The 23,411-nt window shown below is 34.8% G+C and overlaps 1 protein-coding gene across 3 annotated transcripts in view; it reads right to left on the reverse strand.

Annotated features, from left to right (window-relative positions):
* Nucleotides 1-23,411, reverse strand: part of AFG1L (AFG1 like ATPase) — a 198,457-nt gene that overhangs the window by 87,685 nt on the left and 87,361 nt on the right. For all 3 annotated transcript variants that reach the window (XR_009601520.1, XM_015097361.4, XM_060419217.1), the window contains one exon: nucleotides 17,362-17,420. Coding sequence is in view for 2 of the 3 variants with exons in the window: in XM_015097361.4 (XP_014952847.3) it covers nucleotides 17,362-17,420 (59 nt within the window). In the remaining variant the exon portion in view is untranslated. The remainder of the gene's footprint in view (nucleotides 1-17,361; nucleotides 17,421-23,411) is intronic.

Consider the following 23,411-nt stretch of genomic DNA (forward strand, 5'->3'; position numbering starts at 1 on the left):
TATTGTAACCCCACTGATTTACAACAAAACAAAATTGTATATTTATGTAATATATAGAGATATATATGCATAAATGCTTGAAAAGATACACTAAACTTTTTCCAGCTTAAAGTGATATAATTGACATATAACATATAATTGACATATCAGTTTAAGTTGTATAACTGATATACTTGGTATATTGCAAAAATTACCACAATAGCATTGGTTAACACCTCCATCACACTACATAATTATCGTTTCTTTTTGTGGTAAGAATATACTTACTCTCTTAGCAACTTTCCAGTATATAATACAATATCTTTAACCATAATCACTATACTGTACATTAATAATCTCATAACTGAAAAGTTTGTACCTTTTAACCAACATTTCCTCATTTCCCTCATCTTCAAATCCCTGGAAAACACCATCTATTCTGTTTCCATCAGTTCAGATTTTTCAAGATTCCACACATAAGTGATATCATCTAGTATCTGTCTTTCTCTTCTCTGATTTATTTCACTTAGCATAATGTCCTCAAGGTTCATCTATTTCATCACAAATGGCAGGATTTCCTTCTTTCTCATGGCTGAAAAATATTCCTGTGTGTGTGTGTGTGTGTGTGTGTGTGAGAGAGAGAGAGAGAGAGAGAGAGAGAGAGAGAGAGAGAGAGAGAGACAGAGAGAGACAGCATTTTTATCTATTCACCCACTGATGGAAACTTAGGTTGCTTCTACATTTTCACTACTATGAATAATGCTGCAAGGAACATGGGGATGCAGGGATCTCTCGAGAAAATGATTTCATCTCCTCTGAATAAATATCCAGAAGTGGGACTGCTGGATAATATGCCAGCTCTATTCTTAATCTTCTGAACAACTTCCATATTGTTTTCCATAGTGGCTACAACAATTCACAGCCCCACTGGCAGTACATGAGGACTCCCTTTTCTCCACATTCTCAACATCTATCTCTTATCCTTTTGAGAGCAGCTGTTTTAATGGATGAGAGGTGATACAGCACTGTCATTTTGATTTCCATTGCCCTGATGTGATTATTGATTTTGAGCATCTTTTCAGATACTTGTTGGCCATTTGCATATCTTCTTTGGAAAAAAGTCTATTCAGTTCTTCTGCCCATTTTTAGAGTATCCTATTAACAGCGTACTACTGGCCTAGTTTTCCCTTCAGATCTGTTAGTATCTGCTTAATATACTTAGTTGCTCCAATACTGCATGCATATGTATTTATGATTGTTATATCTTGGGATGAATTGATCCTTTTATCATTATAATGATTTTCTTCGCCTCTTATTGAAGCTTTTTTATTTAGAGTCTATTTTGATATACGTATAGCTATCCCTACACTTGGTTTCCACTTGTACTGAATATCTTTTTCAATCCCTTCACCTTGAGCCTGTGTGTCCTTAAAGCTCAAGTGAGTCTCATGTAAGCAGCATATAGTTTGGTCTTTTTTTTTTTTTTTCAATCCATCCAGCTACCCTATACCTTTTGACTGGAGAGTTAATCTATTTACATTTAGAGTAATTATTGATAGAAGAGGACTTATTACTGCCATCTTGTTAAGTTTTATAGTGCCCTTTCCCCCTCCTTCCCCTCTAGCTGCCTTCCTTTGCAAATAGATGATTTTCCTTAGTGGTATGCTATAACTCCCTTCTCTTTATTGTCTGTGAACCTACTCTAGGTTTTTGTTTTGTGGTTACCACGAGGCTTACATAAAACATATTATGCATACAGCAGTCTATTTACATTTTACAACTCAACTTCAATCACATGCAAAAGCTCTACCCTTCTACTACCCATCTTTTTTGTTTTTGATGTCCCAATTCACCTATTTTATATTGCATGTCCATCAACAAATTATTGTTACTGTAGTTATTTTTAATACTCTATCCATTTAACCTTTATACTAGAGCTAAATGGCTACCATACCGCCTTACAGTATTTAGAGTATCCTGAATTTCACTATGTGCTTCTCTCTACCAGTGTGTTGTTTTTTTCATACGTTCATGTTACTAACTATCGTCCTTTCATTCCAGTTTGAAGAATGCTCTTGTTTGAAGAGCATTTCTTGTCAGGCAGTTCTAGCAGTAAGGTACTACCTCAGCTTCTGGTTGCCAGGGAAAGCTGCTATCTATACTATATTTCAAAAGGATAACTCTTGTTGGCCAGTTTTGTTTTAATTTCAGCACTTTGAAATAAAACACATCCCACTCTCTCCTGGCCTGGAAGGTTTCTGCTGAAAAATCTGCTAATGCCTTACAGAGGTTCCCCTAATAAGACACAAGTTTCTTTTCTTTTGCAGCTTTTAAGATCCTCTCTGACTTTTGACTGTTTTATTATAAGGTGTCTTGGGGAGGATTCTCTAAGTTGAGATTGTTTGATGACCTAGAAGCTTCATGAATCTGGATATATAAATCTCTCCCCAGAATTGGGAAGTTCTTAGTCATTATTTCTTTAAATAAACTTTCTACTCCCTTTCTCTCTCTTCTTCTTCTGGAACCCCAATAATTCACAGATTCTTTTGAAGGTATCTCACAGATTATGTAGTCTTTCTTTTCTTTATTCTCCTCCAACTGAATAATTTTAAAGTTCCTGTCTTCAATCTCACTGATTCTTCTCCTTGATCAGTGTAATACTGAATGTTCTCTACTGCATGTTTTTTCATTTCATTCATTGTATTCTTCAGTTTCACAATTTCTGCTTGATTCTTTTCTATGACTTTTATCTCTCTGTTAAACTTTTCACTTTATGCATTTTTTTCTTGATTTTGTTGAATTATCTTTGTGTGTGTTTTCTTATAGCTACTGAATTTCCTTAAAACAACTATTTTAAATTCTTTACGGGGTAAATCTCATACCTCCATATCTCTGGGATCAGTTATTGGATGATTTCTGTGATCCTTTGGTGTCACACTTCCTTAACTTTTTATGTTCCCTGATGTTTTGCGCTGTCTTCACATTTTAAGTAGCAGTTGTCTCCTCAGCCTCACTGATGCTCAGTCGTGTCTGACTCTTTGTGACCCCACGGACTATATAGTCCATAGAATTCTCTAGGCCAAAATACTGGAGTGGGTACCCTTTACCTTCTCCAAGGGATCTTCCCAACCCAGGGATCGAACCCAGGTCTCCAGCATTGCAGGAAGATTCTTTACCAGTTGAGCCACAAGGGCCACCCAAGAATACTGGAGTGGGTAACCTATCCCTTCTCCAGTGAAGCAGTCATTTCCTCTACTGCTGCTGCGTCGCTTCAGTCCTGTCCGACTCTGTGTGGCCCCAGCCCACCAGGCTCCCCCATCCCTGGGATTCTCCAGGCAAGAACACTGGAGTGGGTCAGCATTTCCTCCTCCAATGCATGAAAATGAAAAGTGAAAATGAAATTGCTCAGTCGTGTCCGACTCTTAGCGACCCCATGGACTGCAGCCTACCAGGCTCCTCCATCCATGGGATTTTCCAGGCAAGAGTACTGGAGTGGGGTGCCATTGCCTTCTCCAGTCATCTCCTCTAGTGTTTACTAATTGCTTTAAGGACAGAAATATCTTCCATCAGCCCTAGTAGAGATGTCGAGGCTTTCTCAGATCTTCTAAGATCTTTCTCAGATCTTCTAGGGCTACAGGGCTTCCCTGATAGCCAGTTGGTAAAGAATCCGCCTGCAACACAGGAGACCCTGATTTGATTCCTGGGTCAGGAAGATCTGCTGGCGAAGGGATAGGCTACACACGCCAGTATTCTTGGACTTCCCTGTGGCTCAGCTGGTGAGGAATCCACCCGCAATGCAGGAGACCTGGGTTCAATCCCTGGGTTGGGAAGATTCACTGTAGAAGGGAAAGGGTACCCACTCTAGTATTCTGGCCTGGAGAATCCCATAGACTGTATATAGTCCATGAGGTTGCAAAGAGTCAGAAAAGACTGAGCAACTTTCACTTCACTCACTACTTGATGATTCTTGCTCCCTCTTGTGGAAGAACTCTTAAGCTTGTATGCCCTCTCTGGATCCTGTAACACACCAAGCCTAGTGCTGACAGCCTCCCTTCTGTTTTTCCAAAGATAAGACTAAAGCTCAAATTTGTGGTCTTTCCCTGGCCCACATTTTCAGGCTGATTTTCTGAACATGCTCACAAAACATCTGCCAAAGCTCTCTCTCACTAGCAACATTAGGGGCACTCACAGGGCACCTGTCTCAGAGTTGGGGGGTGGGATAAGAGGAGGCACATAAAACCCTGAGGGTGACTAGGGCCATGTGAGGGGAATGTGTGGGCAAGGTGCCCCCCATAGCTGACAGACAAGCTTCTTAAAAGCGTCCATGAAGTAGTTAGTAGAATCTTCCTTCCTAGAATCCTATCTGCTGCTCTCTCAGCCTCTTCCCATGCTCCAGGCACACAGCTCACATCCAAGATCATTTCTCCTGGCCCCACGCTGTGCCGCCTGCGGGAGAGTGATGTGGATAAAAAGTCAAAGTATTTCTCTTACCCTCTCCAATGAATCCAAAGTCTTTTTTGTTTTTGCTCCAACAGTGTGCTGGGACTTCTCCACTAACAATCTGGGCATCCATAAAAGCTCTCCCTTGTTCTTGGGTGATTGTTTAAGATAGTGTGTCCAGGGGCTCCCAGAACATGGTCAGCATGGCTGGAGCTGGTTCACGGCCACTGTAGGGTCCACAGCAAAGATAGAGGTCTATATATGTGTTTCCTGACAGATGGGTGGGCACTGTCCTCCCAGGTCCCTTGGTGTATGGTGCTGAATCTCACAAAGTTACTTTTGTCTGTGGATGGATGCCAAATTATTGGCGGTGGAGGGGGTAACATGAACACAAGGTCTCTTATTTAGCCTTGGTGCTGATGTCAATTCTCCACATTCCATTTTTAAGAGTGGTTACTCCTGAGGAGGAAAGTAGTAATGAGGTCAGAGTGGAAGGTGGGAGAAAATGGGGAGAGAGTAGTGAAGGGGGAGATTTCAATATGTAGGACATATATACACACACACACACACACACACACACACACACTAAACTGATGTTTGGACTTTTTAACTTAACACATTCACTTATCTTTCATGAAATTGTATAAAAGGAAAGATCTTACAGAATTCCATGTATTGTGCCCAAATAGTGGTGCCTGGAAAAAGCTGATAGCTATCTTACTGAAATCATAGCTATTATACATTTCCAGCTTTGTCATAACAAACAGAATTTTAATTAATATTCCATTGTTCTCCCACTATTTACTTTATCCAAGAAAACCAGAGTTCTCATTCTAGAAGTTAAAAAGAAAATCATAAGAATGACATACAACAGACTAGAAAAAGTCGATGCCTATACCTCTTGAGAATCCTTTTTTTTTTTTTTTTTCCACTTTATTTTACTTTACAATACTGTATTGGTTTTGCCATACATCAACATGAATCCGCCACGGGTGTACTTGGGAATCCTTTTTATAAGCATGCGAAGTGAAAGTCGTTCAGTCATGTCTGACTCTTTGCGACCCCATGGACTATGCAGTGCATGGAATTCTCTAGGCCAGAATACTGGAGTGGATAGCCTTTCCCTTCTCCAGGGGATCTTCCCAATCCAGGGATCAAACCCAGGTCTCCTGCATTCCAGGCAGATTCTCTTTACCAGCTGAGCCACAAGCAATGCTTGCTACCAAATACAAACTGCAGCTCCTATAAGCTTTCATTTTCTCCCACAAAAAGGAACTGTGTAATACATTCCCAGGTGAACAGGAACTTCCCACTATATATGCAGTTTTGCAAACTCTATTTTTTCAAATTGAATAAATTTATCCACAATATTTTTCCTTCTCCTAAACAAATAATCAGAGGTAAATAACTTTTCTATCTCAAAATATATAACTGCACTATAAATATGCAAAGTCCATAATGCATATAATTCATTCACACTATAATCACAACTTCCAGAATAATAAGAAAAATGAAACCTCAATAATATATTTCTATTTTCAGAGAGTTCACTATTAAGACTTTTAGTAACCAGGGCAGCATTTACAAATATTCTAAACTCTGGTTCTGCTCGCTCTTCATTGTATTTGCTCAACTTTTTGTCACTTCACTGTTCATTAGCACTTTTATTTGAAGATGAAAAGAGGAAGGGAAAGAAGACAAATGCAATCTTTCAGCTTATTCTTATCACTGATAAAAGATCTGAAGAGTAAATTTTAAGCTATTAGCTAAAACAATATTTAGATATCACTATATTTAATTTATCATTGCATATAACCAAAGGTAGATTAGTAAGGTAAGTTACACTTTTATAAAGGATAAAAAGTACCTTATTGATAAAAGCAACTGAGAATATAATTAATTCTACCCAATGACAGTAAGATTATAATATATAAATATAATGAATATATAATGTTAATACATACACACACACACACACACACACACACAGTGCAACATGGTTTGGAAGAAAGAACTCTCAATAAAAAGCAAGAAACCTAGACTTGGCTCTGCCAGTAGCTGGGTGATCTTAGGCATGAGTCAGTTACTTCCACTGCACCACAAGGTGGTAAGATAAATGTTTCTCCTTCAAACTGACACCCTGTATGTACACACACATATACATGCTTTTATTTACAGGCAAGGCGGGTACTCACTAGCTCATACCAGTAGGACAGGACTGACTGTTCATAGGCCAGCGCCTGTTCTGATTGGTCTGTCAGTGCTGTACCAGTTGTTAAACAGTGTGAATTATCATCCTATTTACAACCAACCCCAAATTACAAAATGTCTAACATGTATATCCCTGCGTTTGCAGTCTGCCTTCCACACACAATGAGGATATTCCAAAGTTAAATAGGCCCTCCTTAACCTCCAGTTAAAATTTAAGAGCACAATTTCTTTCCTACTCCCTTTCTCCTCTCTCAAAAAGAGTTTCTGTACATTTTCTGTTCTGTATTTGTCATCTCTCACTGCTGCTGCCGCCAAGTCGCTTCAGTCGTGTCGGACTCTGTGCGACCCCAGAGATGGCAATCTATCAGGCTCCCCTGTCCCTGGGATTCTCCAGGTAGAACACTGGAGTGGGTTGCCATTTCCTTCTCCAATGCATGAAAGTGAAAAGTGAAAGTGAAGTTGCTCAGTCGTGTCCGACCCTCAGCGACCCCATGGACTGCAGCCCACCAGGCTCCTCCATCCATGGGAGTTTCCAGACAAGAGTACTGGAGTGGGTTGCCATTGCCTTCTCCCTACTCATACCTTATTTAGTTCCATGCCAAGTAACTTCCCACATATACTGAAACTATTTTTAGCTTTCCTCCTCTGCTTTCACCTTCTCCCTTCTAAACCTTGTGCAGTTTTCTCAAGAAAGCCTCTACTGCATTCCAATTAGAGCAAGATAATATCATAAGCGTGATTATTAAACTAATAATGATGGTAGTGATACATCCAAATAGAGAAATTAAAAGGCCAAACACACAAAACAAAAAACAAAACACAAAGAAAGCAAAACAAGTTTTTAAAAAATTTTTAAAGGCAAAACAAAGCTTCAGTTTCACTGACCTTCTGAAATTTGTAGACACTTAAAAGGAGTCCATTCAAAATTGACATAAATTTCCATTTCATTCACTCATCCCCCATAATTACCAGCAGTATAGAAGGTAGAAAACTTATTTAGAATTTGTGGCTTTATTTTCATACACTGTTGTTTTATATAACTGTTAACATTATAATCTCCCAACATACAGTTAATCATTCTTCACTCATTTTGTACTGTAGCATGCTATTTTCCCTATAATTATTCCTTGACTAGAATTTGACTGATTTCCTTGATGGCAGGATTCATCTCAGGACAATATTCCTCACTGCAACTCCAGAGACTACACACTATTAAGTGCATGTCAAAATCTAAATATTGTTATCTTCTATTTTATCTTACAAAGGTGTAATATTTGAGCTTCTTGGGGAATCACACTTCTGTAGACTAGCTAGCTTAGGACCTGAAACTTGCCCAGTCAGTGACAGAGTCAGGTTCACAATAGACAGCCTTCTCAATCCATTGTTTTTTCTGTTATATCATGGAAACCATGTAAATATGTGACATGACTACATGGTTTCTTCTACTTTCAGTTTTAAGAGTTTTAATAATTTAAGTTATTTTAGACATTATGCCAGAGTTTATTCAGTTGATGAGCTATATCTTTATAATCTATGAAACCCAGGAATTATTATTCATTCACTATTGGCTGAGGAATACACTAAAAGGACTTCCACATGTCTTTAGAAACAAATTACAAAATTTACATTTAATAACCACAAAAACAAATTGAACACTAACCACAGATATTAAGGGTACATTCTAATTACACATTAAGAAGTCTTTTCTATTAAGTCTAATTTCAGTGCCAATCTACATTTTGTTCTTATTAATTTTATGTGTTTGTCTGTATATTCATTGTCTCAATAACCTACATATACTAGTTAACACCAACTTAAAAATGGGAGGTATAGATCAGTTACTACAATCAGTAGTAAATAAATATATAAAGTATTTTGGACCAAGCACCCCTGAAATACTGTAATTTTGAGAAAGAAGCTAAACTTACTATAGCAGAAAAAGATTTCTTGGATATCTTGAAGGCTTAAAAACTTGGCCAAACTATTGTTCAATATGCACACAGTTTGCGTCTTCATGCTCAGATGTTGTTGAAACAGCAGACTTAAAAGAAATAATGTCAATGAATCCTACCAAGCACTACACATGACCTCTGGGGTAATTAGCAATCATTCAAAAGCAACAAGACTAAAATGTTCTATTCTTTATTACTGTCAGCTCTTATCTTGATCAGCATTTTAATAAAGATGGTTCGTTTCTAAGACAGTTTCATGAATCAGTCATAATTACATTCTGACATGCAGTGAATAGTAAAGCAAAACTAAATATCACTTCATCAACCTTTCTAACCTTTATGCAAGTATTAACTGTAAATAATTTTTACACAATCCTACAACAGAAAATCTGCATATTTCTTAGCTTTGTACATACTTTACCCCAAATGAATTTCCTGTGACCTATACCTGAAAAACACAATCAGCCATAATTATCTAGTTTTGTGAGATGTTCAGGTGTTGCCTTTCAGAGTTCAAATCAACTTCAAGTATAAAAGGCTACTTTATTCTACAAATGGCACAATATGCAAAATGGGTTAAGTAGCCAAAGCATCTCAGAGCATTGTGGCTTGAAAGAAGTCTATCCAGAATCAAAATGTCAGAACAAAAATACACTAAAGCAAAGCAGTACTTATAAAAATAGATTCATAGATTACATATTAAGAAATGGATCACTGACAACTACTGCAGAAAATCTTTTAAATAAAATATGTTAAAAGAAGGATATTAATTGGAAGGAAATCTGAGCACTGAAGTATCTGAAGGGCAAATTTTAAAAAAATACAATTCCAAAAGAGCTGATGGAACAGGGTAAAAATTAATCAGAAATATAAACTTAGAGATACTACTCTGATATTGCAGATAATATGCAAAGTGTTTTAGCCACCCCCACCAAATACATAATTTACACTAGAGTTCTGAAATAGCTAATCTCTCTTTTTGCTGAGGACTAATTTTTTAAAATATTTTAGATAGTCAACGTAATATAGGTCAACTACCTGAATAAATTGTTACTACATTTTAGATGATGTACTGTCTCAGGTCTTAGAAAATTTGAAAATAAATGCAATGCTTTCTCAAGGATATTTCTTGTGTTTCCAGCAGTAGATACAGAGTATCCATACAGAACCAGATTCCCAAACCTGGCTTTCCAGTAAGTACCTCAAGTTAAGTAAAGTTTATGGTAAATCTACTGAGTGACATTTTTAAACCAAACTGATTTCCATTTAAAAGCTTAACTACAGGGAAAAAGAAACATAGGTATCATTTTACTTTGTGTAATTTCAATTTGAAAAGTAAGTTCTTTTGAAAGTCAATCTAAAATCACTAATATGTTTTCTCATATTATAAAGCAGCCTCGCTAGAATGTTACCAATATGAGGGGAAAAGTAATATAATAAGCATCTTTTATACATGGAATTAAAAACAAAAAAATAAGTCTTTAATGTAATAATTTTTGTTTGACTCTTTTATTACGTTTTCTTGATCATTATTCCTCTCTCTTATTGGAGCCATAAGCAAAGAAGAGAAGAAAAGTTTTGATTCAAGAAAACAGATTTCCCAGAAAGGAAAAAAAAATGAGATTAAGATTTGAACAAAAGCTAAAGATGGCTTCCTCTGAGCACTGATGAGGTCTGCCGCTACCTCATTACTAACAACTGAAAACTTGGGATGCATTTTGTTTCAAGAGAATCCAAAAGTCCTTGCTATAAAGCAGACAGGGGAGTGCGAATCCATTCACTCTTTCTGTATCACCACCATTATGTAAGCAGTATAAAACACTGCCTTTATGCTGCCAAGCCACAATGACTCTTCCTACATCAAAGGATTTTCACCACTAGGGTTTTTTCTTCAAAATTTATTCAAGCTAAGGGCAGAGAGACAACAATTCATACACGCTAATTACGTCTAATTATCTATTCCCTTTTCTGACCAGCTCTGGCCAGTGTTATTTGCTATCTGGATTTCTCACAACCTCCCTTTGCCCTGTCCATCCAGCCCAACAGTGAAGGCTTTGAAGAAAACAGTCATGGCTTTTTAGAGTTTTCTCAATATAGAGTTCAAGCAAATTAAATAATTATTCTGTTAGTTTTGACACATTTATGCGTTAAATATGAGGACCTCTTGGTTAATTTGGCAAATTCCTCACATCTCTTCATGGTTGGAATCATAGTAACACCCTCTCTTACAGGAGCTTCTCCTCAGGCTTTCTTTTCATGATCTAAATGAAATGTTTATTGGATTAAAGTTCTTCTCTGCAGACCTCCATGGTGGCCTATGACAAAGAGCTTAAAAGTTCTATTAATTGGCTTGAGTTTTCAGGGAGGGGAAAGGGAGAATTTTATTTCACATTACATCACTAGCCAAGAAAATTGCCACATGTAATTAAACTAATTTGTCTCATGAGTCAAAGAAACAACTAATTCATATTTAAGACACACTTCCCTTAAACCATTTTCGTCATCAAAGAATTGATTTCTTGTAATTTAACCAAAAATAACTATTTATTATTCTGAGAAGAGAATTCAAGACCTAAACAGTACGTGTTTTACATATAAGCAATAGCTTGCTATATTCCAGCTTGATATAAATATGTAGTTATATATATTTTATACATAATTATACAGATACAAATATATATTTAAATATTTCATGGGAAATCATTATTCTCATTTTATATAAGACATTTATGGGAAATAATATTTTAAAAGGCATACACCCCAAGTTACGTTTACATAGGTAGGCTCAGACTAATAGAAGGTATACATTCTGGTATGAAGATGGACAAGAATTACATTTTAAGTCCTATAACAACAATTTTTATTCTAGATACTTATTAATTTCATGGACACAGCACAAAACACTACTACATGTAAAGCTTAGTGCTTATACTGAAGCCAATTTTTAAAAAATACTTTTCCTCAAATATATATAAAATAGGTTTATAAAAATATCTCAGGTAATTTACATACTTTATTTGCCTCAAACTTGGTAATTATAGGAATATTTTACAAGTCAAATAGTAAGTTTTATATCTTAAAATATTAAATACTAAAATTCAAATGAATACTTCATTGATTTGTAAGGGAAAGCCAAAATTCTTTTCACTTTTGGAGTTCAGTTTACTACTTTTGTTGTTTTTTGTTTCTTTCCATATTAAGCATTAAAAAGCCAACTCATAAGTAAAGACATTATCACACTAACAAAGGGTTAATCCTTGCTAGGCTGACTCAGGTGACAACACAGTAGAGGTCAGTGGGGCTGACACTGACCTCAAAGGCTGATTCTGATTATTTAGCCCTGTGAAAGCTCCAGTATTGAAAGTGGTAATGAACAAACTGACAAATCAATTTCACCAATGAAATGAAAATTGTGGCAGGAAAAAAATGCAAACATACACTTAGCAAGTCTACAAATCCTAATGCAGGTGGCTGAACAAAGGCTGAACACTGAAGCACTTTATATAAGGGTTATACACAATTTTGCTAGTTTATAACTAGAGATCACACCATGGTAATAGCCTCAAAGAGTTCACAGTAGGTATAAAATCCCTCAGAAAAAATTCCTCAGGAAACAAAACCACAAATGCTTGTACATAGCTAAATTTATTTTAAGTTTCAAATAAAGAATGCAAAACCGCTTAGAAACATTAACAACCAAGTAGAAGAAATGAAGTCGTTGCTTGAACATTAAACAAATATTATAAAAATCGTAATAATAACAAAACTATTACTACCTTAGATTACAAAGTATTTTTATGTACTGCATATTTCAACTCAACAAATGTTAAACTAAAGCAGATTATGATGTTTTCCAAAGGGGCAACTCTTCATCAGGAAAGGGAAAATTCACATTTATAAGTGTTAATGTTAGTATCTTGTTTTTTTCTAATTTCTTCATCTGACACTCATCAAAGAGAAAATTATACTGTTGGATACCTTGCTGGTTATTTTTGATCAACTTACAGTTATCATTTCAATAATCTATTAATCATCTAACTCACTTAATTTTAAACAGAAATAAAAAACTTAAGAAATAGTTTTCTAAAATGTTACTATCAATGAGAGTTAAAGTGCTATATTATTGACAATAGAATCTGTCACCCTGTGGCAAAAACACTACATTTTTATATTCCATAAGAATATCTCCCAAAGGGAATTATTTTAGATTTGTCCATACTGTTAAATGAAATAAGCAAATCATAAAAAGAAAGTTAATGAAATTCACATGGAGATTTTTTTTAACTCTAAAAACTATGATAGCATTTATCTTTTTCAGGACTCAGTACAGAATGAATCAAACAAAATGGTTGATGTGGGTGTAAGTGATGGAGTGAACAGAGAGATTTTTTTTAACCCAAACAGAAAACATCCTCCAAAATATGATAGAGTGCAAGATTTGACCAAATGGGAAGAGCAGTGTTTGCCAGGCAATCCATTTATCAAGGAGGCCAATAATAGTCTAGATGAAATTAACGCAAGAAACTTTCTTAGGACCAAAATATCAATTGGTCCCTGTTTTCTTTTAACCTCAGTAGTTTCAAATAATGCATGCAATGCAGTGAGATTATGTTTAAAGTAAGACATTATTCTTTTTAAATGTATACAACAGAAGACATTCTAACAAAGCTGATATTTCTCAGGTTACCAAATTATTTGAGGCTAAAGCTGGACCACTCTCTTGCCTTTAGTTCATCAAGCATTCTCCCTTCAGTCAACTGTTTATCCAGCAAGTTCTCAAAATGTCACCTTCTCCAAGACCTACTAATGAATCTATGCTGACACACGTTTTCCACCATATAAAACAAGTTTATAGAAAACAAGTGCTATTTAGTGTTATTTTTAACAGTTGTTTGTCTCTCTGTCCTTTGTATATTGCATAGATTAGGGGTAAAAAATTCTTTAAAGAGCCAGAGAGTAAACATTTCAGGCTTTAAAGACCATACTTCTCTGCCACAATTACACAACTCTGCAACCACAGTTGGAAAATAGAAATAGATAACATATAAAGAAATGCGCATTAAGCTTTTCAATAAAACTTTATTTACCAAAACAGGCACAGCGAGATTTGACCACTGTCTGTAGTTTATTAACCCCTGGTATAGATTATCAGTCTACTCTAAAATACTGCAGTGCAGAGACTGAGACAGATGTATTTAATTTTATAAATTGGTGCTATGTAGATACCGAAAAATGCTTTCACAACTATATGTTCACGTACTTAAAAAGAATTGCCTAGGTTTTATTAAAATCACGACAAAGATTCTTCAAGAATAAATCATCAAAATCAAATATTAAGTGACATGAAGTTTCAAGGAGGCACAATAATCATAATATTAACCATTCTTTTATATAAATAAGGAAATGTTAACTGCCAAAATGTTTTTTTTAATATACTTACATACAATACAAAACATACTCTGCTTTTATTTTGGGCAAAGGAAATCTGAGTTTTAAATAAAATCCCAAACGTCAAGTAAACAGAAGAACAGTAGTTACTATTCTATGAAAATTCAATGAGCTAAGTATTAAGCACAACATTTTTAATCTATGTAATTTTCATGCTTTTCCCATATGCTTTTTCCTCTATGTTGAATGCCCTTTTGTGCTTTGTCTGGTAACTAATTTTTCATAACCTGCTCTTTGGAAATACTCCTGACATGTGCCATGTCCTCTACTCAAACTGCTAGTGTGGGCTGAGGTCTCTTTTTTATACTCTGCATTCTGTAGTTAACTTAATTACAGAAGTTCACACATGAAATGAAAAAAAAACAACTTTATTGTCTGATTGTAGACAATACCCAAGACACTAATTAATCAAATTCAGTGACCACCACCAATATATTCTTACCATAATATCTCCATTAATAAGTTATTATTTTTTACTGGTAAGGAAAAATCTTAGTTTGTTCAGGAAGCTTCATGAGAATTGCAATTTTTGAATTACCATATATCCAAAAATACACATTTTGGGCTTGGATTTTCATAACAGTGCAGTTGACAAGAGGGCACATCTATTCTTTTTCAATTTAGTGCAAACTATTCTACACTATTCCAGAACCAACTTTAGGTGAAAAAGTCTCAGTCCAGCTTGATTTTTTTTCCCATTGGTTCTTCTTCTATATTATTGTAGGATTCTCTATCCTTTTAGTTTTACACCAGAACAGCACATTATTCTATTTTATCTTTATGTTTTCTTTTTTAGAAATACAAATTATGTGAATATTTGATCCGTTGTCTAAGTTTCCATACTAACACCTTCTCTGTAATAGTTTTTAATTTCTGACTATTTTGGCTTCATTTTGTGTGATTTCTTTTCATAAGTCCGATCTCTTTATCACTGGTTTTATTTTCAGTAGTGTTGATTCATTGACTTACTTTTAGTAAGATGCTTTTCACTTTTTAATGGGTCTGCCTTCAGTCTTTTCTTAGCTCTGCCAGCTTATTTTTCATCTAATCTTACAGTTTTTCATCTCTGGTTTCTTATTTCATTGGTACCATAACTTTAGTTTCTTTTAAAATATAGCAAAGTTTTAACTGAAAAAAATCTCCCATTTCCTGGGATAATTCTTCTAAAGCAAGTTTTCATGTTTTTTTACTTGTTTAGTTCATGCCTACCTCTCCCCATCTATTCCTGATACTTCCGTCTTATTGCTGCCATTTCATTTTTTTAATAGTCTCTGCATGGAACCCATGTTCAGTTCATTTTACCTTCTGCTATATTTCTCAGTTTTGAATATGGGTAGTCTTATTCAGGTCTGCTGATTTTCTAGGAAGGGTGGGTAAAAATATACTAAAAAGTTTTTATTATAAAAATAATTAAATATCATTCCAGAAATCTTTGAAAGGTCTAAAACAGATAATTTTAATCATCTACAATCTTATCATTCAGAAAAAAAGTTCTGTTTACATTTCGGGATATTTATTTTCAGTATTTTCTATGTATGTATATTATTTCCAAGAAGACTAATAGATATACTTACATTGTATTTTTCCACTCATATTATCCTTGAGCATTATTCTACATTATCACACTATTTTTGAAAATGTCATTCTAAATAACTATACTATATCCCCTCATGTGACTATACTATAATTTACTTAACAAATCTTCTAAACATGGGAGAGAAAGACATTCCCATCATTGCTTTCTTTTTTCTTTGTTTTTACAGTTATGCCATTTATATTTTTGTATCTATGGAAAAATATGGCTCTGAGTTTCCAAATAACAAAAAGAAAAAAAAAATTAAGGGTAGGAAGGAATTAAATTCAACCTGGCCAATTTTTGTTGCCTATTAGCAATGATATGTTAAAATATCACAAAAACTAAGGTTTGGGGTTTTAAAAAATGTACAGCTACAAAGATGTCTGAGAACCTTTTAATTTGTTACATTCTGTGAGTCTTCTCTTTATACTTTGTGTGTTTTATGCTTCATGAAGAAACTATTTTTAGCATCTATTTTTCTTAGCTTCCCTGTTTATGTTTTGGTATCTACATACACCACATTACTTTAGATTTCTAGGTGGAGAAAATACTGCAAATCTACCTTCTCCTCAAATATAAAATAAGAATATAAAGGGGAAAAATTATTAACAGCATAAATCTTCAAAAAGTACTTTTTCCTACATCTATAAGTATCTCAGAAAAAATAAAATCCTCTGGGAGCCTAAAACTGGTCAAGGAAACAGATGTTTGGATAGCACAGGGAATAAAGTTTGGCACTAACAATTGCACTAACAATAGCTCCCATTGAAGCATATTTCAAAAAGATTGTCTGACTACATCTTCAAAATATTTGAAGATAAATGTTTTTACTCCTCCTTCTTGGTAAGAATTTTTGAGTTTTATGTCCTTAAAAAAAAATACAGTTCTATCCTTTCTTTGGATATGCTTTTATGGACAGTGAAAAATGTGCCTGAGAATTACAGGAATTATATTTGGGCATATGTGCTTCTTTCTGATACTTATCACATTCTGCTTTGTGTTAGAGGTATTTGGGTACATAGTATATACCCAACTAGATTATAAATGACTTGCAAGAAACACAACTTACTTAATGATTATATTATCCATTATACCTAATGTAGTACTTTGCACATAGTAGGTTCCCAATAAATATTGGTAGAATGATTATTAAATAATTACATTAAACATTATTTAAATTAACAGTGAAAAAGGTGGCTACTTTATTCTTAATCATATTGTAATGAAGACTATTTTAAACTCTTTGCAGTGATGATACACACAAATATTTAAACTATGTGCCTCAACTTGACATAATTTCATGATAACTTGATGGCAATCACATTTAAATATATTAGAATATTTTTGTAATAATGCTACTCTAAAATAGCAACTTTAATAGCTGGGAAAACATGTTAATGGCCATTAACCAGAAGGAAACAAGAAACATTAAATATTTTTTCAGAAACCAATGTATAAGTTCAAACATTCCACTATAATACATATGAGCAAACCTCAAATTAAAATTCATAAAATGCAAACTATCAAATGTTTCAGCTAGACAATAATTTATACCATATTTTGCAATTTTTCCTGCATACAAATTGATGAATACTATATAAAAAAGATTTCTTTCTTCTTTAGTATCTTTAATTATTACTATAAATATCAAAATAAATTCTACTTGAATACAAGACTATAGTGATCCCGTAAAAGTCCTTGATTACCAATCAATATGATATTAGTTACTAAAGACAAGTAAGTGATTTTTCTTACCTTCAGGACAGCTATGAATGGGACAAAATTAGCTCTTTGGAGTCCATTTTTATAGAGATCTGAAAGAAAAAATTAGTATTAGCTTTTCACTTGGCCTAAATCATAATGTTAGGTTATATTTTAGCCTAGCAAATAAAGCTTTCTACTGATGAAAAAGATAAAGAAGTGAAGGAGAATAAACATAACCAAAATTCGTCTCTATTCTGGTACTATACAAAATTTATTATGTTCTTAATAATAAAATAAAAAATTAACAATCATAGAAAGAACATCAAAAGATCTTCGACCAAATTAGCTTTAAACTATAATAAAATGCAAGCAAAAAATCTGGATGATATCACAAATTATCCTACATCAATAACTCAATGTAAAAAGATGATCTATTTAAAATTATTAGTATTTGAACACCTAGATTCTATCAGGAAACAAATTATATCCCCCTTACCTCACCCATAGTAAAAGGTCTCAGTACAGAAAACTGTGTAATACAGTGCCTTTTAAGAACACACACCAATAGATGGAACTGTGTATGTATTTGTGTCAAAGTTATATATTCGCCATGAAAGTAAATAACATCAGGGACACTCTGCTTTAAAAGAAACTACCTAACGACTTCCTTAGTGGTACAATGGTTAAGAATCTGCCTTCCAATGCGGGTATGCAGGTTCAATCCCTGGTCAGGGAACTAAGATTCCACATACCACAGGGCAACTGAGCCTGCGTGCCACAACTAGAGAACCTGCATACCATAGCTCTGAGCCCACGTGCTGCAACCACAGAAAAGCCTGTGCACTACAATAAAGACCCAGCACAGCCAAAATCGAAGGAAAAAAGGAACTACCTAAAGATTAAAACTCCATTCTTAATAGACTCTAAATTTAACAAAGTTCTATATCATCAACAGGTAGTTTTTGCTATCTTAGAATGGTGCTTTATATATGTGCCACGGTATATGCTCATACACACATACACACACATAAACACACACTATTAAGGGCCAGTAAGTAGGAATGAGGAAACAAATTTTAAGCTTAGCATAGTTTTTGTTAAAAATGAAGACTTGGAATATTTTTTCAGAAGGTTGAAATTTTATTGCATATTAAACATTCCTTTTACAAAATTCCCTGGCAGTCCAGTGGTTAAGACTCTATGCTCTCACTGCCGAGGGCCCAAGTTCAATCCCTGGTAGGGGAACTAAGATCCCACAAGCTGCATGGCACAGCCAAACTAAATAAAGCACTCCTTTTAAAAGTCAACTCTATAAAGTAATAAGATTTAAAAAATAAAAAAGTATAAAAATAACAGTAAAGTCTTCCAAATGATAAAAATTACAAGTTAATGTCTCAATTTTCCTTTTTAAGTATTGCATTATGGGCTCCTTTCTATATTTTCTTGTTTAAAGAAAATCTGATAACTAAGATTTCAACTGCAGCACTTATTCCTGGAAATAAAATATGGTCATTAGAAAACGTTTATTCTCTTTAGAAAAATATTCATCATAACATCATTATAGCGAAGAAAGTATTTGCATAAGCTCTTTGGTTAATTAAGGACTATAGGCTTTAAATTCAGCTACATTTAAAATTTTTATATAGTGATATTACAAAAAGTAAGATAATGCTAGCCAGACTGTGAGGATCTCAAAATTCAAAATGAGATCTTTTTTTCCTATAATCAATACCTCAAATGAGTAAAATGGGTAAAATGTAGGAAATGGGTTTAAAATAAAATGTTTTCATAGTCTTCCCTAATTATAAAATTGCTAGGGAATGTGCATAAAAATATTGCTATATGATAAAGAGTCAACGGTCATGATTGCCAGTAAGTAGTAAAAATCAAAAATGAAATAATTTTTAAACACACACAATGTTTACAGCAGCTCTATCATAACAGCTAGAAACTGTAGCTTTATCTGAAACAGCCAAAAACTGGAAGGAATCCAGATGGCCATCACTAGGTGAATGGACAAATTGTGGCACGTTTGCATAGTGAAACAGTACTCAGCAATAAAAAAGACAAACCATTTATGCATACCAAAAAATAGATGGATCTTAAAATAAGTATACCGAGTAAAGGAAGTAAAAAAAGAGTACCAGAATGTGTGATCCCATGTATAAAAACTCTACAGAAAGCTGACTCATCTATAGCAATACAAAGCAAATCAGTTTTCTCGAGAAGGGACAGATTGGGACAGCGATGGCAGGGAGAGATGAAAAAAGGAAGGAGGAACATTGGGGATGTGATGGAAATGTTAACTATATTGATTATGGTGGTGATTTCACAAATGTATACCTATGTCACTATTATTGTATTGAAAGTGAAAGTGAAGTCGCTCAGCAGTGTCCAACTCTTTGCGACCCCAGAGACTGTAGCCTACCAGGCTCCTCCGTCCACGGGATTTTCCAGGCAAGAGTACTGGAGTGGATTACCATTTCCTTCTCCAGAGGATCTTCCCAACTCAAGGCTCAAACCCAGGTCTCCCACATTGTAGACAGACGCTTTACCGTCTGAGCCACCAGGAAAGTCCTCAATTATTATATTATTATTGTAATATTGTATTATAATTGTATCCTTTAAAAACATGCCATTTATTGTATGTCAGTTATGACTTAATAAGCTCTTCAAAAATTTATTAGGGAAAAAACATATACAACACTAGTGAATATTAAAAAAATGAAATGTTACAGAATTAAAATCAAAATATTACACTAATGAAAGTTTATCTATGTTAAGTACTTTTTGGCTTTTGGTCTTACTCACGAAATCTTTTTGAATGGACATATAGGGTACACCCTAAGATGTAGTTTCTGGAGGAGGGCAAGGCAACCCACTCCAGTATTCTTGCCTGGAGAATTCCATGGACAGAGGACCCTGGCAGGCCACAGTCCACAGTCCTGGGGTCACAAAGTGTCCGGACACAACTGAAGCAACTTAGCATGCATTCATGCAAGATGTAGTTTAATAGGGATGCACCATTCAGGAGGTTAATGGCAATGAGAAATGTAAAGGCCCACTTGTAATATTCTTGATTAAAAGATTTCCACTGAGCTAAATTAAAGTACAATAATAATGCCTTTAAATCTTGAGATTAAAGTTTAAAGGTTTAACTTTAAAAAAATCAGCCTTTAAAAGGATATATAATTCAAACTTCATGATCTGGGAAGTATTTTCTAAACAAAATTCTAAACAGAATTCATTTGGCTTGAAAACCTTTAGGTTTTTATAGGACACTTAAGTGAAAAAGGACTGTACTTGTTAAACTGAAGAGTTTTTTGCAATTCAAATATTATGCTAATTATCAATACAATAGATACATCTCTTGAAATGTTATTTAGCTACCAGAATTTTAAATATTTAGTTGTTTAATATTATTTTTCTTAGACATAAAGATTTTATAATACATTTAAATCAACATTTGTCATTATTTACTAAAGAGCATTTTAAAATTCAACAGAAGTTCTTGCCTACAATTTTTAAATGATCACTAACCAGAGCTAAATGAGCACTTGGTCTTACAAGACAGAGTACTGGAATCATGGGACATTCATTTTTTGAGAATGGTATAAGGACCTCTACATTCTCCACAGTGAATAACTGTAATAATACTTACAGATGAAATACATGCAAAGAGGACTTTTAAAGTAATTACAAGGATCTACATAAATACTTTGGAGATGCCCACAGACATGTAGATCTTTTCCTTAAAATCCAGTGTCAAAACGACCAGGATGAATAACATCTATATATATAAGAAATAGGGGTTTTGAGTAAGAAAAACTTATGATAGGTAATTAAAAGGAGTTTTCCTAAAAATTAACATAAAATACTTATATGACTCTATGGAACCAATCTGGTTTACCCTTCCAGGAGATGCCTGTTTTAGTGTAGATTAAAACAAAATGGCATCTTTAGGCCATGTAAGCAGGAAGAGCTACTCGGCTTCTTTTAAAAAGTCTAACTGGAGTTCAAATAATATTATACCATATGTGCAGATATTATAGTGAATTAAATATGTCCATCTGATGGCATATTACAATTTTATAATCAATTCAACATACATTCATGTATTCCTATTATTTGCACTGAAATGACTGCTGAGGACAAAAAATAAATAAAAGAAGGAACTAGCATCTACAGAATACCTAGCAGGAGTCAGGCAATTTGCTAGACATTTCACACAAACGATAATCTTAATAATCCTACACAGCAAATATTTCTACCTCCATTTTACAGACAAAGAAACTGACACTCAGATTTTTTAAAATAATTTGCTGATTTCCAGCTGCTGCTGCTGCTAAGTCACTTCAGTCGTGTCCGACTCTGTGCAACCCCATAGACAGCAGCCCACCAGGCTCCCCTGTCCCTGGGGTTCTGCAGGCAAGAACACTGGAGTGGGTTGCCATTTCCTCCTCCAATGCATGAAAGTGAAAAGCGAAAGTGAAGTCGCTCAGTCGTCCCTGACTCTTAGTGACCCCATAGACTGCATCCTACCAGGCTCCTCTGTCCATGGGATTTTCCAGGCAAGAGTACTGGAGAGGGTTGCCATTGCCTTCTCCGTGATTTCCAGCTAGTAACTGGTATATCTTGAAATTTCAGAGGAAGATCTTTAATGAGGTTAAAACTGCTAGATTTTTCAGAACCACAGTGTGACCTGTTGGACTTGTTGCAGCTGACAGACATAACCATGATACAAGGTATAAAAGGATACAAGGTATAAACATAACATAAAGAATGAGAACTATTCATCTCATCTGGGTTCAAAGGCAGCTTTGCAGGTAACAACGGGACTAGAGTACCTTGGAAAAATAATCAGGGGGCCACCAAGCAGAGAGAAAGGAAGGGTATCCCAGGCAGAAGAGTGAGCCCAGCTCATGACATGACTTTCTTTTCTATACAATCTACTGCCCAAATCTACATTTTCTAACAAACTTTCCTTGAATACACTATTGCGGGCAGACTTCAACAGTGCCATTCCATAATGCTAGTCCTGGTCAGCACAGCTTTGTATAAACACCGGACACCAGAAAAAAAGGGACAGTTCTCTCTGAGAATAGGAAACTTATGCACTTTGTGCCTGGAAAATAGGAAACTTAAGCATTTATGTACAAGGAAGGGGAACCCAAGCAAAGCCTGGCTCAGATTCCCCAACTGAGGAGATGGGTGAGACTCTAGGGAAGAAAAAGTAGCTAGAGTTCACAGGGCAGTCAGTGTACCAGAGAAAAGAGAGCTGCTCAGTGAAAAAGTGCTTAAGACCTGCTGAGGGTCCCAGCTGAGTCCCCAGGTGAGTACTGATCAGCATATATGTGTGAGGAAGCTACCTAAAGCCAAGAGAAGAATCATTCAAAAGTACTCAAGGAAACCATCCCTGACGCTCACACATGGCTAGGAATAGTGCCTGTCTCTACCAGACAGACTAGAAAACTTCTAAATTTACAGGGTACGGAGCAGAATATTGAGAAGGGATTTATCTCAATAGCAAGAAAAATTAGTCCTAGACAAAATATGCTCTAGTCCTGCCATACAAAATTTAAAAGCAATAGCTAAAAGAATCAAATTGTTTGTAAGAAAGAGAATAGAGCTCAAGAATGTATATAGGGATATAAAAATATCCAATATCCAATCAAGTAAAATTCATATTGTTTGACATCTAATAATAAAAAAAAAAATACCGGGCATGCAGGAAAACTGGAAAATATGGCCCAGAACAAAAAGAAAAAAAATCAGTCAACAGAAACAGACCAAGGAATGACACAGATAATAAATTTAGAAGAAAAGAGCATTAAAACAGTTTTGCTATATTCTATGTGTTCAAGCAGCTGGAAGAGCAAGCATATCAAATAAAGACATGGAAAATATTTTTTTTAAACCAAAGAAGAATTTTTCAAGATGGAAACTATAATATGTGAGACAAAAAATATGCTGGATGGGAATAACAGCAGATTAGATACTGTAGAAGAAAATATTAGTGAGCTTTAGATCATAGCAATAGAAAATAGCCAAAGGAAGCACAGAGAGAAAAAAGAGATGCATTACATACAGAAGGATTAGAA

Source organism: Ovis aries, chromosome 8, assembly GCF_016772045.2.
Source record: "Ovis aries strain OAR_USU_Benz2616 breed Rambouillet chromosome 8, ARS-UI_Ramb_v3.0, whole genome shotgun sequence".
NCBI lineage: Eukaryota > Metazoa > Chordata > Mammalia > Artiodactyla > Bovidae > Ovis > Ovis aries.